Here is a 16,967-nt window from a genome sequence, read left to right as displayed (position 1 = left end):
ATTGGAGGGTCCTTTGACCATAGATTTTAGATTGGAGGGCCATTTGACTGGATATTAGATTGGAGGGCCATTTGACTGGATATTAGATTGGAGGGCCATTTGACCATAGATTTTAGATTGGAAGGTCATTTGACTATAGATTTTAGATTGGAGGGCCATTTGACCATAGATTTTAGATTGGAGGGTCATTTGACTATAGATTTTAGATTGGAAGGTCATTTGACCATAGATTTTAGATTGGAGGGCCATTTGACTATAGATTTTAGATTGGAGGGCCATTTGACCATAGATTTTAGATTGGAGGGTCATTTGACCATAGATTTTAGATTGGAGGGTCATTTGACTATAGATTTTAGATTGGAGGGTCATTTGACCATAGATTTTAGATTGGAGGGTCATTTGACCATAGATTTTAGATCAGAGGGTCATTTGACTATAGATTTTAGATTGGAGGGCCATTTGACTATAGATTTTAGATTTGAGGGCCATTTTACTATAGATTTTAGATCAGAGGGTCATTTGACTATAGATTTTAGATTGGAAGGTCATTTGACCATAGATTTTAGATTGGAGGGCCATTTGACCATAGATTTTAGATTGGAGGGCCATTTGACTATAGATTTTAGATTGGAGGGCCATTTGACCATAGATTTTAGATTGGAGGGTCATTTGACCATAGATTTTAGATTGGAAGGTCATTTGACCATAGATTTTAGATTGGAGGGTCCTTTGACTATAGATTTTAGATTGGAGGGCCATTTGACCATAGATTTTAGATTGGAGGGTCATTTGACTATAGATTTTAGATTGGAGGGTCATTTGACTATAGATTTTAGATTGGAGGGCCATTTGACTATAGATTTTAGATCAGAGGGTCATTTGACTATAGATTTTAGATCAGAGGGTCATTTGACTATAGATTTTAGATCAGCGGGTCATTTGACTATAGATTTTAGATCAGAGGGTCATTTGACTATAGATTTTAGATTGGAGGGCCATTTGACTATAGATTTTAGATTTAAGGGCCATTTTACTATAGATTTTAGATCAGAGGGTCATTTGACTAGATTTTAGATCGGAGGGCCATTTGACTATTGATTTTAGATCGGAGGGTCATTTGACTATAGATTTTAGATTGGAAGGTCATTTGACTATAGATTTTAGATTGGAGGGCCATTTGACCATAGATTTTAGATTGGAGGGTCATTTGACTATAGATTTTAGATTGGAAGGTCATTTGACCATAGATTTTAGATTGGAGGGCCATTTGACTATAGATTTTAGATTGGAGGGCCATTTGACCATAGATTTTAGATTGGAGGGTCATTTGACCATAGATTTTAGATTGGAGGGTCATTTGACTATAGATTTTAGATTGGAGGGTCATTTGACCATAGATTTTAGATTGGAGGGTCATTTGACCATAGATTTTAGATCAGAGGGTCATTTGACTATAGATTTTAGATTGGAGGGCCATTTGACTATAGATTTTAGATTTGAGGGCCATTTTACTATAGATTTTAGATCAGAGGGTCATTTGACTATAGATTTTAGATTGGAGGGTCATTTGACCATAGATTTTAGATTGGAGGGCCATTTGACCATAGATTTTAGATTGGAGGGCCATTTGACTATAGATTTTAGATTGGAGGGCCATTTGACCATAGATTTTAGATTGGAGGGTCATTTGACCATAGATTTTAGATTGGAGGGTCATTTGACCATAGATTTTAGATTGGAGGGTCCTTTGACTATAGATTTTAGATTGGAGGGCCATTTGACCATAGATTTTAGATTGGAGGGTCATTTGACTATAGATTTTAGATTGGAGGGTCATTTGACTATAGATTTTAGATTGGAGGGTCATTTGACTATAGATTTTAGATCAGAGGGTCATTTGACTATAGATTTTAGATCAGAGGGTCATTTGACTATAGATTTTAGATCAGAGGGTCATTTGACTATAGATTTTAGATCAGAGGGTCATTTGACTATAGATTTTAGATTGGAGGGCCATTTGACTATAGATTTTAGATTTGAGGGCCATTTTACTATAGATTTTAGATCAGAGGGTCATTTGACTAGATTTTAGATCGGAGGGCCATTTGACTATTGATTTTAGATCGGAGGGTCATTTGACTATAGATTTTAGATTGGAAGGTCATTTGACTATAGATTTTAGATTGGAGGGCCATTTGACCATAGATTTTAGATTGGAGGGTCATTTGACTATAGATTTTAGATTGGAAGGTCATTTGACTATAGATTTTAGATTGGAGGGCCATTTGACTATAGATTTTAGATTGGAGGGCCATTTGACCATAGATTTTAGATTGGAGGGTCATTTGACCATAGATTTTAGATTGGAGGGTCATTTGACTATAGATTTTAGATTGGAGGGTCATTTGACCATAGATTTTAGATTGGAGGGTCATTTGACCATAGATTTTAGATCAGAGGGTCATTTGACTATAGATTTTAGATTGGAGGGCCATTTGACTATAGATTTTAGATTTGAGGGCCATTTTACTATAGATTTTAGATCAGAGGGTCATTTGACTATAGATTTTAGATTGGAGGGTCATTTGACCATAGATTTTAGATTGGAGGGCCATTTGACCATAGATTTTAGATTGGAGGGCCATTTGACTATAGATTTTAGATTGGAGGGCCATTTGACCATAGATTTTAGATTGGAGGGTCATTTGACCATAGATTTTAGATTGGAGGGTCATTTGACCATAGATTTTAGATTGGAGGGTCCTTTGACTATAGATTTTAGATTGGAGGGCCATTTGACCATAGATTTTAGATTGGAGGGTCATTTGACTATAGATTTTAGATTGGAGGGTCATTTGACTATAGATTTTAGATTGGAGGGTCATTTGACTATAGATTTTAGATCAGAGGGTCATTTGACTATAGATTTTAGATCAGAGGGTCATTTGACTATAGATTTTAGATCAGAGGGTCATTTGACTATAGATTTTAGATCAGAGGGTCATTTGACTATAGATTTTAGATTGGAGGGCCATTTGACTATAGATTTTAGATTTGAGGGCCATTTTACTATAGATTTTAGATCAGAGGGTCATTTGACTAGATTTTAGATCGGAGGGCCATTTGACTATTGATTTTAGATCGGAGGGTCATTTGACTATAGATTTTAGATCGGAGGGTCATTTGACTATTGATTTTAGATCGGAGGGCCATTTGACTATAGATTTTAGATCGGAGGGCCATTTGACTATTGATTTTAGATCGGAGGGTCATTTGACTATAGATTTTAGATCGGAGGGTCATTTGACTATAGATTTTAGATCGGAGGGTCATTTGACTATTGATTTTAGATCGGAGGGTCATCTGACTATAGATTTTAGATCGGAGGGCCATTTGACTATTGATTTTAGATTGGAGGGGCCATCGCCATTTGAATGTATGAGATCATTTCACTAAGAAATCATTACTGTATGGCCTTTTGATTGTGCGAAATCATTGGTTATTTGGCCATTGATTTCTTAGATGAATATGTCAATGTTTATGAAATTTAATTCTCTACAAGTCGTCATCATGCTGTATTTTCTTTTAACAGTTACAAATCCAGAGGAAGAGACAAACACCTACAAAGTGGAAAGTCAGAAGAAGTTTAAAACCACAGTAGAGAATATGAAGTACCCAAAAGTCTTTGATGACTATATAGGTATATATATTTCTTCTAGACCAGGCAAAGATTTATTTTTTATATGGTTGTCAAATTTGATGGGAATATTATGGTATGGAGTTGTCTGGCCTGCGGCTGTAAACTTTCGTTTGTCTGACAATCTCCTACATTTCTCAACAGATCTCTTTCATACTTGGTCTATATTAGGATCATGATAGGAAGTTATGTCTCCCTAGAAAGAATTCCGATTGGACAGTTCATATCCGTATTATCTCCTACATTTACATTTACATCTACAGAAGAAATGGCTTAAGATCATACAAATGTATATATATATATACAATTATTAATGTATCAATTGCAAGAGTACAAATGTATATAATATACGTAAACAAGATATACTTTTAAGATAGGAATAGGCTCTGACCTTTTTTATTGTTTAATTCCAGGGATGCTGGCTGGCATGCCAGGTCTAACACAAACGTTAAATCACAAAACCTTACTGGAGGAACTTGTTTTCTGGATGGTCAAGTTTGAGTTCCCTCAGAGGATGGTCACCTTACTTCTGAGTCTACTGCCGGATGATGATTACAAGGCACGTCTGAATTTAAAACATTTCAGGACAGGTTGCATGAAATTATTTCTTGGCTGATTACCCCAAAAACATTTTCTTATTAACGTTCATGGATTTGCGCATCTTTTTCCTGTTTTATATGATATTGTATACATGTCCAAGGATTATTTATTTATTTATTTATTTTTTTTTTTTCAAATTAGGATGTAATTATGTAGTTAGAGCATTGCTACATTTTATTTATCTCATTCTGTTTAAGGTTTGTTATAAAACATTTAGATACCCTTGGTAGCACCAAAAATTCATAGGAGGGGAGATAACTCTTTGTCCTAGCAAAAAAAGTTTGTTACAGGTTATTTTGGATGTGTAACAGAAAAAATAGGCTTTAAAGCACGTCTGATCCATCAATATAATTGTTGGATTTCATTCAGTAAATCATAGTGGGAAAAAGAAAAGAACTGAGAAGCTCTGTGATGACCAATAACTTCCTGTTGTGTCTATTAGCAGGTGGATCTAGATCTCAAACTTGGAACCCTGGATGGATGCAATGAAAATTACAGAATAATAAAATATTCTAGTCTATATACACAGGTTTTCAGCAGATAGGCTTTATTTCACTTGGAACTTGTCAATATTCAGTTTGTAAAATAAAATGTATTTTTTCTCAACAGGAAGCATTTACCAGAGCATTCATAGACCACTACAGTCGGATATCACTGGTGCTGGTCAACGGACTGAGTCGGCCGGCCATCGCTAATCGAGTGGTCCACATCAGTGTGCAGTTGTTCAGTAATGAGACGCTGGCTAAGAAGATGGTGGAGGAATATAATCTATTGTACACTCTCATTCTAAGCCTTACCCACATGGTAGAGAACATTGTGACACAGAGCACACTCCAGGGTAAGCCCTCAGGAGATCTCGTAGATCTCGTAAAAAATCTCGTAGAGATCAACAGTAAATTAACTTTACGTAAGGATTTTGTTTCACAACCAATGAATGTCAATACATGATGTTTCAGTTACTAGTACGGTATACACACTGTTACCTTCATCAGACTACAGACCAGGGCAGCATGTCTCTGATGAAGGTGACAGTGAACGTCACATATAAACATTCATTGATTGTATAACAAAAATCATCACATAAACCATAGTTTTCAACCTGAAGAAAAAGTTTAGAAGTAAATTAACTTTCATGAATAGTACACAGAACTTTTATCAACATAAAAAAAAAATCTAGGATTTATATGAAATTGTATTCCAGGACCTGTAGTTAAGTTAGAACTTACCTTACATTATGCAGAATAAATGTTTACTACTACTTTCAAACTTAAAATGAATTACAGTAATTTATCCAGTCATCACTCCCTGTACTGCAAAAGTAAATCCCTCTTTCACATTTGGGCAAAACTTGAGTTTCAATCCTGTGTATATACTTTTTGGTGTGTAATGTTGACTGACCACTGACTGTTGGTGAGACAAAACCCAGGTATAGGCAGAGGCATGTAGGTGGAGGTAACTAAACAACCCAGGTATAGACAGAGTCATGTAGGGGAGGTAACGAAACAACCCAGGTATAGGCAGAGTCATGTAGGTGGAGGTAACTAAACAACCCAGGTATAGGCAGAGTCAGGTAGGTGGAGGTAACTAGACAACCCAGGTATAGACAGAGTCAGGTAGGTGGAGGTAACTAAACAACCCAGGTATAGACTGAGTCATGTAGGGGGAGATAACTAAACAACCCAGGTATAGGCAGAGGCATGTAGGTGGAGGTAACTAAACAACCCAGGTATAGACAGAGTCATGTAGGGGAGGTAACGAAACAACCCAGGTATAGGCAGAGTCATGTAGGGGAGGTAACTAAACAACCCAGGTATAGGCAGAGTCATGTAGGTGGAGGTAACTAAACAACCCAGGTATAGGCAGAGTCATGTAGGGGAGGTAACTAAACAACCCAGGTATAGGCAGAGTCAGGTAGGTGGAGGTAACTAAACAACCCAGGTATAGGCAGAGTCATGTAGGTGGAGGTAACTAAACAACCCAGGTATAGGCAGAGTCAGATAGGTGGAGGTAACTAAACAACCCAGGTATAGGCAGAGTCATGTAGGGGAGGTAACTAAACAACCAATGTTTATCCATTTTTAACTTACCTCTATATTTTCAACTAATCTCCATTTACATGTATAATGGAAGATAGATTTATGTAGAACAAGTCCATGCTGTGTAATAAGCCCACTTAAGTCTTCTATAGTTCAGTATAAAATGCTTACAAATCTTTTTTCATTGTCCTGTAAACTCTCCAGTAAGCACACCTCCTATTTCAAGTCATCGGCCCCCACCACTTAGACAAAATACAGGATATATTATGATAATTGAATAAAAAATTTAAACTGAATTTCAGATTCACAGATGAATATGCACATGGTGGTGGATTGTGATAATGATGTGATGAAGGACCATTGTTACTGGCCAGTGGTCAGCGACCTAATTAACCTCCTCTCCCATCGGACCATCGCCCACAAGTTCCTCAGTGACCTTCGTCTCATCAACATGTGGTTGGAACTTCTCTGCTACTTTCAAGGTAAGGGGATGAATCCATCACATCTTTAACAGTGTTTATATACATATATATGGATACTGAAGACAAACATTTCATCCCAACAAGTTCAGGATAGTATTGTATCTTTATTAACTGTGTGCCTACTGGTAGAAGTATGGTGTTGGCTCCATACCCCGATGTAGGGATCAATCTAGAGAGGGCCATTTACCCCATATTTTCCAAAATGGCCGACCAAAACTCGAAAATTTCTTCAATTTTCTATGTTTTGGCCCATACGATTTTTGAAATCTTGTCAAAATGGCCCATGATTTTGAGTCCAGGGTGAACCCTGCGATGGATATATATGGATACTGATGTATATTTGATTTTTTTCATGCTTGAAAATTGAGTTTTTGTAAATTTTGTTCTGTTTTCGATGAATGCATCTTTTCAAATAAGATATTTATGAGATGTATTGTAATCGAGATTTTCTTGATATGTGATAGATGATTTCTCACCACAGTGATTGATCTCAATGCATCAGGCACCTATACAACATCAAAGCAACCTTTTTTGAGGGATTCTGATCTGGCAGGTCTTCTAGACTGCAAACTGGTTCAACCGCATTAGATATTGCTTGGCTAGGGGATTTGGTGTGGTAGATAGTGAGTTTGAGGCACGGCGATGGCCTGTTGTGTCCGGGCCATCAAATTTGTGGCACGGAGATGGCCTGTTGTGTCCGGGCCATCACATTCTAAGTCAGTTATATTATACCTTGAGAACCCCTCAACAGATTTGGTTTATGTATATTTACACCACAGTATCATAACATCAAGCTTTACACTTGATCACATTCAGGTGGTCCTAGGGTCAAGGTTACCGGTAAATAGTCAACTGGCCTTCTTAATGAGATGCACTGTTGCATAGAAGAGAGGATATTTATGTCTTACACCAATATAAATACAACATAAAGTGTTATTGAGCAGAAATCTCAAGATTGAAATTTTCTGTCATGAATTTGTGAGTTTGAGTTTTGTTTTTTAGATTTTTGAGTTGAAATTATTAAAGTTCAGATCAAAATACTTTAAAGGTTCTGAAAATAAAAGATACAAAAAAATAACATGTGACAGCTCTGTATGAAAATGCTTTACATTTTAAACCAGGCATGAACTTGAACCAGCGTGAGCTGAGCCAGCACATGGGATTTGAACCAGAGACATATTATGCTGCCTTCTCAGCTGAGCTGGAGATCGCTTCGTCACCAATGTGGTCTCTGATGTCTCACTGCAAAACCAAGGTAAAATATTCCTCCTGACTTCCACCAGAAATGAAAAGTACATATAACAATATTTTTTTATGTATGTAATAAACAGATATTCAGTTAAAATGCTGATCTTTTATTTAAAGATAACTTGATAATCAATACCTAGTATGCACATGTATAGGTTGCATTTGCAGGCCAAATAAACATTAAAAATACAAGCATTGAACTGCATTGCTGTGATTATAGTCGTTATAAATGAGAGTTTGGCAGGAAAACTTCATAATGTAATAGTAAGACCTATTTAGACTGTATTTACATTTTCTACAGGTTTTGCTGTCCTATATATAGATTCTATTCAGACTAATTTTATTCCCACCAGAATTAACAGTTATTCATACTGACAGTACTAGTGTGCCTCTGTAGAAAAATTCACAATTTCTCCATTGAAATTCTAAGAAGGTAGCAAGTTTGAACAAGTAAGGTTTTCATCAAGGTTAAAAAATCACAAGTAGTTTTATATTGTCATTTTTAGGAGACGGCGCATTTTACTAAGAGTATGGTCTCTGTATGTCTCGAGAATCTGAGGGAATGGTTCGATGCCATCAACTGTATGGAATCAACAAAGGTAAGAAGAATCTAGGTTTTAATAGACATAGATAGGTTACTGTAGAAATATAATGTTTAATGTTAAACATATGTTGTCTATAATTATGGTGTTTCTAGAGACAGTCTGGAATATTAAGGAAAATCGTCAACTCTTTATGACATGCAAAATGTAATTTAGATTTGGGTGGTTGGGTGGTACAGGGGTAACACACGCACTTGTCACCTGGGCAGCTGGGGTGTGATTCCCTGATTGGACGTGAAAAGATATGGGGTTACCTGCCCGACCACATGGGTTTTCCACAGGTTACTCCAGTTTCCACCCACAGTAAGACCTCTCATGTTCTTCCATCAGGCCCAACAAGAGGGATTTATATAAGTTGGTATAACTAATAAGCAATTGTTGTTCAATAAATAAATTTTGCATTTCATTTTCGATTTCTAAATACAAAAATGTGTGCAGTTTAAATATTTTAAATTGTTAAAAGTCACTTCTATTTAATGGATTGGGTTGTAATTAATACAAAAGGATTTAAGAGAACAAACTGTTTATTGCTGATTTTTTTTTCAGATAACTAAGGCAGGTTCAATAAGTAAAATATGTATTTTGTCCTCAGCCCAATCCGTACCAACTGACCTTCCACCTGCCGCTACACCGCTACCTGGCAATATTCCTAGTACACGGCGTTCAATGTCAGGATATTCCTATAACAGAGTTTGATTTGGCTCCGAAGAAGATGAAAACTATTCTACACCACCTGTTACAAATACAGGTAAAATTGTTTGTGTTATTAACCATGTTAAATATATAACGGGAAAATGGAATCTATCTGTCGCACATCAAGTATGAAGGTGTGAAATGTTTCTTTTTTGGTCGATGAGATTCACATCTTCATGTGGATCACAGTCTTTTGTCCAGATCAAAAATAAAAAATACCTCTGAGGTGTGGAGAAAATTTTTAGAAACTTTGATCTTCTTTGGTCGATAGTATCCAGGAATTCTAATAATATTCAAAACTGACTTGAAAACCATTATAAGAATATGAAGGCTCTTTTGGTCCTGTATTTTCTGACTCAAAAAAAAAAAATTCTATTTTATATAATGGCGTTTTAATTAGCTTCATGTTTGTTATTGAGGTTTAGAAAATATACTAGAAAGATCAATTTTCATGAGCTTGAGGAAGCTTTACATCAAACTTTTATAATGTGTACATAAATCTTGCAAAAGTTTATAAAAAAAAATATGTTTTCACAATACCAGAATTTTTATGAAATTATATGTAGAGACCAAGTTTAGTTACTTTGAATACCTTGTTGGATTAATTTGTTTTTCTCCATCAATCACTGTAGTGATGTTGATATCATTGTAGGTCAGTGTTTCAGAGGTGTATGCCAACATGTGGATAAGGAATGGTTTGCAGATCCGTGGTCAAGCGATGACCTATGTCCAGTGCCATTTCTGCTACTCTATGGTTGATGCTGACTTGTGTTTACAACAGGTGGGTCCTTTGGTTATGGTTACTTTGCTGTTGTTCCTAACAAATCAAACACTTGTAAATCTTTCTTATTTGTCAACAATGTCCCTGTGGTGTTGACAAAATCAACAGACAATTCAAAATCTCAAAAAAATAACAAAAGAAAAAAGGACAGTGGTAGGTTAAGCTGTTTTATTCAAGGAGTGAATTTAATTTGAGCAAAAGAAACTATTCTAAAATTTCTGCTAATTTTAAAAGTATTAAATTAATGAAAGTAAAATCTCTGTGCAAAACAGCATTTATTCCTTAAGGCATGAGTAAGAATGTATAAAACATTCCCTGAAATGAATTTAGTTGAATTGTTTTCCTGGGAAGGCAGTATAATTACTTGAAAGCAGGAACATCAGCAAATAGTTAATTTAATCTGCATGTCATCAGGAAATATGTCTAGTTAATGTGTCTGCATTAAAATTTTGTACTTAACGTTTGTTGTGACTTAAATTGGTTTGTGTTTTGCAGGTTTGTGCCTGTAAGTTAGACCCGGACTTCTTTGTACAGACAGTGTTAGAAAGGTAAGACTTATCACTTCTATCATACCGACTTTGAGGTAAAAAAAAAATTATTGTCAAATGAGAAAGATATTACATGTACAAACATGTATTTCAATATTGAATTTCACATACCCAAATTAGTAAAAGATGGAGATACAAACCTATTTGGCCTCTTTTAAGCTTCATGGTTTAAGTTTTGTGAGGTTGGACTATTAAATAAGATTCTGCATTTACCGAAAATTAAAAGACCTGTGCCTAGGCCTGTCATTTCACTTTCTTATTCAACTTTTTGGACCCATTATGCAAATGCATCCTGAATGTACAGATTTATAGCTTTTATATAACTTATATAAGTTTTTATATAAAATATTACCTCCCTTGGTTATATGTGTAATTCATATGCATGATATATAAATATATTCCTGGGTTTTGGTAACAGATATCATGTGACAGACTGGCTCTCCTACTCCAATCACCCTAACACAGACCCCAGCTTTAAACTCGAGCCGGAGCAACAACTGGCTATGGTGGACGCTGCATTGTCATATCTTGTAACTCTTCTCGGGGTGCGGACATACTTAGGTGAGATTACAATAGTGTATTCTTATGATTCTGTTATGTCTGTAGTTAATACCTGGTGATTAAAAGCTAAATACATCATCTTTATCATTAATATTAGTCTGTAATTTCTTAAAATTATTGGTAGGTTGCTCTGAACAAATCATTGAAAAGGGATCCATTAAAAAAATGTATATTGAGATACCTTTAGACCATTGTCAAAAAATAATTTCAGGTGGCCTAGGATTTTTATTTATTTTTTGTTTTCATTGAAATTTTTATTTTCATTAAAATGCTTGGTGACAAGATTAACTGCACTACAGGAAACTTCAGTACACATTATAGTGAATGTTAGTCTTAGCAATTCTGAATATGTCTCCCTCAAAACCACATCAGATTTGATCAATGAATTCAAAGTGAATGTTATGTTATAGGAATAGATGAAAGGGACCTGGTCAGACTTGAGATGTCCACCCTGCTTTGTGTTAGTGACCGACAGCACAGCCAACTGACCGATCTGATGCCGGAGAAGTCGGGAATGATAGGTCATGGTACCGAACTCTTTGAGCCGATATTGAAGGAGGTGATTATTTTATTGTCACAGTGATCATTACGGTATATATATATACACATAGCTTATGGATATTGTTCCATGCATTGAAATTAAAATGATATTTGCTTATGACAATTTTTAGAACTTTTGTGTCATGTTTTGAGTATGGTATTTATAGAAAGGTAACACATATTGCCAATTAAGAGAAATGAATAAAGTCAGTTGATCAAAAAAAATTAGTATACAGTATGTCTTATCTCACGATGATGTTGATTATCACTCCGTTCCTTTTTATTATAAACAGTTGGCAGATTATAAAGCCCCAAACTTTGAAGCTGGGGCAGGTTTACAACAAGGCACTTACGTACCAAAAGGTTTGTATATCAGAAGGGTATCAATTGTCTACATAATATGTACTGCTTAATAGTACATACAGTCAAACTTTGATTGTAGTTACATCTAAAATTGATGTTATTGTTTTTCTTTTTAATCTGTATATTACATGTATTTGTGTGTATTGATTTTTCATGGACAACGCTACAATTTAATGATTCACAGAAGTTAAATATTTATTTTCTAACGATTTAAGTTAAACTATCACATCTCTGAGTCTATACTAGAATACAATAAAAGATTATGTTTGTTTTCATCAAATGTAGTGACAAATATTCCAAACTGTAAAATAACAAACTGTGTTGATGTACAGTAGTTTAAAATACTTCCTGTACCATCAACTTAAAGATGGAGATACTATGTGGTTTTGAAATTTTAACTAATACAGAGCTACATGTGATAATTAGTTAAAATATATATGAATTGTAATGGCATGGCAGTTTCCATTCGATCCTTACACTTTTAACGTTAAATTAAACATGTTTATTAAGCCAAACTTTTCTAACACTTTTAATGTTCAATTAAACATGTTTATAAATCCTAACTTTTCCGATGTGATTACACTGTCTTTAGACGTTGTTTAATAAACACTCCACCACTTGTGTTTAATAAACACTCCTCCACTTATGTTTAATGAACACTCCACCACTTGTGTTTAATGAACACTCCACCACTTGTGTTTAATAAACACTCCACCACTTGTGTTTAATGAACACTCCACCACTTGTGTTTAATGAACACTCCACCACTTGTGTTTAATAAACACTCCACCACTTGTGATTAATGAACACTCCACCACTTGTGTTTAATGAACACTCCACCACTTGTGTTTAATGAACACTCCACCACTTGTGTTTAATGAACACTCCACCACTTGTGTTTAATGAACACTCCACCACTTGTGTTTAATGAACACTCCACCACTTGTGTTTAATGAACACTCCACCACTTGTGTTTAATGAACACTCCACCACTTGTGTTTAATGAACACTCCACCACTTGTGATTAATGAACACTCCACCACTTGTGTTTAATGAACACTCCACCACTTGTGTTTAATGAACACTCCACCACTTGTGTTTAATGAACACTCCACCACTTGTGTTTAATGAACACTCCACCACTTGTGTTTAATAAACACTCCACCACTTGTGTTTAATGAACACTCCACCACTTGTGTTTAATAAACACTCCACCACTTGTGTTTAATGAAGACTCCACCACTTGTGTTTCAGATTTTATCTGGGAGAAGGAGTTTGATCCTGTCCATGTGGCCTTACGAGCTGTGTACAAAAAAGACTTCCAATCTTCCATGGATAGATACAGTGCATTGTTAGTATATTTTGATATTTACATTAAAACATCATGGGAAATAAATGTTTGTTAAAGCAAATAGCTTTTAAAATATATTCTGATCCAGGAGTTAAAGTAAAGGTAAGCTTGCATGTAAATGGAACATTTAATCAGTTAACAAATGGTACTAAATTAAAAAAAATAATTGAGAGGAAAGTATGAAAGAATATTTTAGTATAAAGAATGTTCAGTGTGATAAATCGATTGCATGGTTGACAGAACACCGAGTCTGACTCATCACGTCTACAGAACACTGACTTATCACGTCTACAGAACACTGACTCATTATGTCTACAGAACACTGACTCATCACGTCTACAGAACACTGACTCATCATGTCTACAGAACACTGACTCATCACGTCTACACAACACCAAATCATCACGTCTACAGAACACTGACTTATCACGTCTACAGAACACTGACTCATCACGTCTACAGAACACTGACTCATCACGTCTACAGAACACTGACTCATCACGTAGACAGAACACTGACTCATCACGTCTACAGAACACTGACCCATCACGTCTACAGAACACCGACTCATCACGTCTACAGAACACCGACTCATCACGTAGACAGAACACTGACTCATCACGTCTACAGAACACTGACTCATCACGTCTACAGAACACTGACTCATCATGTCTACAGAACACGGACTCATCACGTCTACAGAACACCGACTCATCACGTCTACAGAACACTGACTCATCACGTCTACAGAACACTGACTCATGTCTACAGAACACTGACTCATCACGTCTACAGAACACTGACCCATCACGTCTACAGAACACCGACTCATCACGTCTACAGAACACTGACTCATCACGTCTACAGAACACTGACTTATCACGTCTACAGAACACTGACCCATCATGTCTACAGAACACCGACTCATCACGTCTACAGAACACTGACTTATCACGTCTACAGAACACTGACTCATCACGTCTACAGAACACTGACTCATCACGTCTACAGAACACCGACTCATCACGTCTACAGAACACCGACTCATCACGTAGACAGAACACTGACTCATCACGTAGACAGAACACTGACTCATCACGTCTACAGAACACTGACCCATCACGTCTACAGAACACCGACTCATCACGTCTACAAAACACCGACTCATCACGTCTACAGAACACCGACTCATCACGTCTACAGATAACTGACTCATCACGTCTACAGAACACTGACTCATCATGTCTACAGAACACTGACTCATCACGTCTACAGAACACTGGCTCATCACGTCTACAGAACACTGACCCATCACGTCTACAGAACACTGACTCATCACGTAGACAGAACACTGACTCATCACGTCTACAGAACACTGACTCATCATGTCTACAGAACACTGACTAATCACGTCTACAGAACACTGACTCATCTCGTCTACAGAACACTGACTCATCATGTCTACAGAACACTGACTCATCACGTCTACACAACACTGACTCATGTCTACAGAACACTGACTCATCATGTCTACAGAACACTGACTCATCACGTCTACAGAACACTGACTCATCACGTCTACAGAACACTTGACTCATCACGTCTACAGAACACTGACTCATCACGTCTACACAACACCGACTCATGTCTACAGAACACCGACTCATCACGTCTACACAACACTGATTCATCACGTCTACAGAACACTGACTCATCACGGCTACAGAACACCGACTCATCACGTCTACAGAACACTGACTCATCACGTAGACAGAACACTGACTCATCACGTCTACAGAACACTGACTCATCACGTAGACAGAACACTGACTCATCACGTCTACAGAACACTGACTCATCACGTAGACAGAACACTGACTCATCACGTCTACAGAACACCGACTCATCACGTCTACAGAACACCGACTCATCACGTCTACAGAACACCGACTCATCACGTCTACAGAACACCGACTCGTCACGTCTACAGAACACTGACCCATCACGTCTACAGAACACCGACTCATCACGTCTACAAAACACTGACCCATCACGTCTACAGAACACTGACTCATCACGTCTACACAACACTGACTCATCACGTCTACACAACACTGACTCTACAGAACACTGACTCATCACGTCTACAGAACACTGACTAATCACGTCTACAGAACACTGACTCATCATGTCTACAGAACACTGACTCATCACGTCTACAGAACACTGACTCATCACGTCTACAGAACACTGACTCATCACGTCTACAGAACACTGACTCATCACGTAGACAGAACACTGACTCATCACGTCTACAGAACACTGACTCATCACGTCTACAGAACACTGACTCATCACGTCTACAGAACACTGACTCATCATGTCTACAGAACACTGGCTCATCACGTAGACAGAACACTGACTCATCACGTCTATAGAACACTGACTCATCAAGTCTATAGAACACTGACTCATCACGTCTACAGAACACTGACTCATCACGTCTACAGAACACTTACTCATCACGTATACAGAACACTGACTCATCACGTCTACAGAACACTGACCCATCACGTCTACAGAACACTGACTCATCACGTCTACAGAACACCGACTCTACACGTCTACAGAACACCGACTCATCACGTCTACAGAACACCGACTCATCATGTCTACAGAACACTGACTCATCACGTAGACAGAACACTGACCCATCACGTCTACAGAACACTGACTCATCACGTCTACAGAACACTGACTGATCATGTCTACAGAACACTGACTCATCATGTCTACAGAACACGGACTCATCATGTCTACAGAACACAGACTCATCACGTCTACAGAACACTGACTAATCACGTCTACAGAACACTGACTCATCACGTCTACAGAACACCGACTCATCACGTCTACAGAACACCGACTCATCACGTCTACAGAACACCGACTCATCACGTCTACAGAACACTGACTGATCATGTCTACAGAACACTGACTCATCACGTCTACAGAACACCGACTCATCACGTCTACAGAACACTGACTCATCACGTAGACAGAACACTGACTCATCATGTCTACAGAACACTTGATTCATCACGTCTACAGAACACTGACTCATCACGTCTACAGCTCACTGACTTTAGTCGGTGAAACCCAGCAACTACCAAACTAAAGACAAGTCAAGTTTTTATATTAATATTATTCTCAATCGATGTTTGCGATATTGAAATGTTTGAATCAATTTCAATTTAAAGAGGACTTTTGTATTTCCACAGCGTTCGGCAGAATGGGAAATATTCTGGGAAGACGCCACCTTGGCCACCGTTCAAACCTCCAGGGGAAGTCAATCCAGCATACAAAGATATGTTTAAGATTCTCCATTGTAGAACTCTTCATGCCTTCCTTTTTACTGTTTTACACAAGGTAAGATAATAGTACAACGACCATGTTCTCAAGCCA

General features: G+C 37.1%; 1 protein-coding gene across 1 annotated transcript in view; it reads left to right on the top strand.

The window, feature by feature from the left end:
* LOC117343432 (E3 ubiquitin-protein ligase UBR3-like) overlaps positions 1-16,967 on the top strand; it is a 58,476-nt gene that overhangs the window by 17,072 nt on the left and 24,437 nt on the right. The window contains exons 5-18 of the mRNA XM_033905773.1: positions 3,593-3,700; positions 4,111-4,256; positions 4,907-5,135; positions 6,636-6,815; positions 7,937-8,070; positions 8,570-8,662; positions 9,258-9,413; positions 10,011-10,139; positions 10,635-10,687; positions 11,106-11,248; positions 11,659-11,807; positions 12,082-12,151; positions 13,406-13,502; positions 16,784-16,931. Coding sequence (XP_033761664.1) covers positions 3,593-3,700; positions 4,111-4,256; positions 4,907-5,135; positions 6,636-6,815; positions 7,937-8,070; positions 8,570-8,662; positions 9,258-9,413; positions 10,011-10,139; positions 10,635-10,687; positions 11,106-11,248; positions 11,659-11,807; positions 12,082-12,151; positions 13,406-13,502; positions 16,784-16,931 — 1,835 coding nt within the window. The remainder of the gene's footprint in view (positions 1-3,592; positions 3,701-4,110; positions 4,257-4,906; positions 5,136-6,635; positions 6,816-7,936; positions 8,071-8,569; positions 8,663-9,257; positions 9,414-10,010; positions 10,140-10,634; positions 10,688-11,105; positions 11,249-11,658; positions 11,808-12,081; positions 12,152-13,405; positions 13,503-16,783; positions 16,932-16,967) is intronic.

Source organism: Pecten maximus, chromosome 15 (assembly GCF_902652985.1).
Source record: "Pecten maximus chromosome 15, xPecMax1.1, whole genome shotgun sequence".
Classification (NCBI taxonomy): domain Eukaryota; kingdom Metazoa; phylum Mollusca; class Bivalvia; order Pectinida; family Pectinidae; genus Pecten; species Pecten maximus.
Note: the sequence above shows the minus strand (reverse complement) of the source record. Positions and strands in the feature narration are given on the sequence as shown.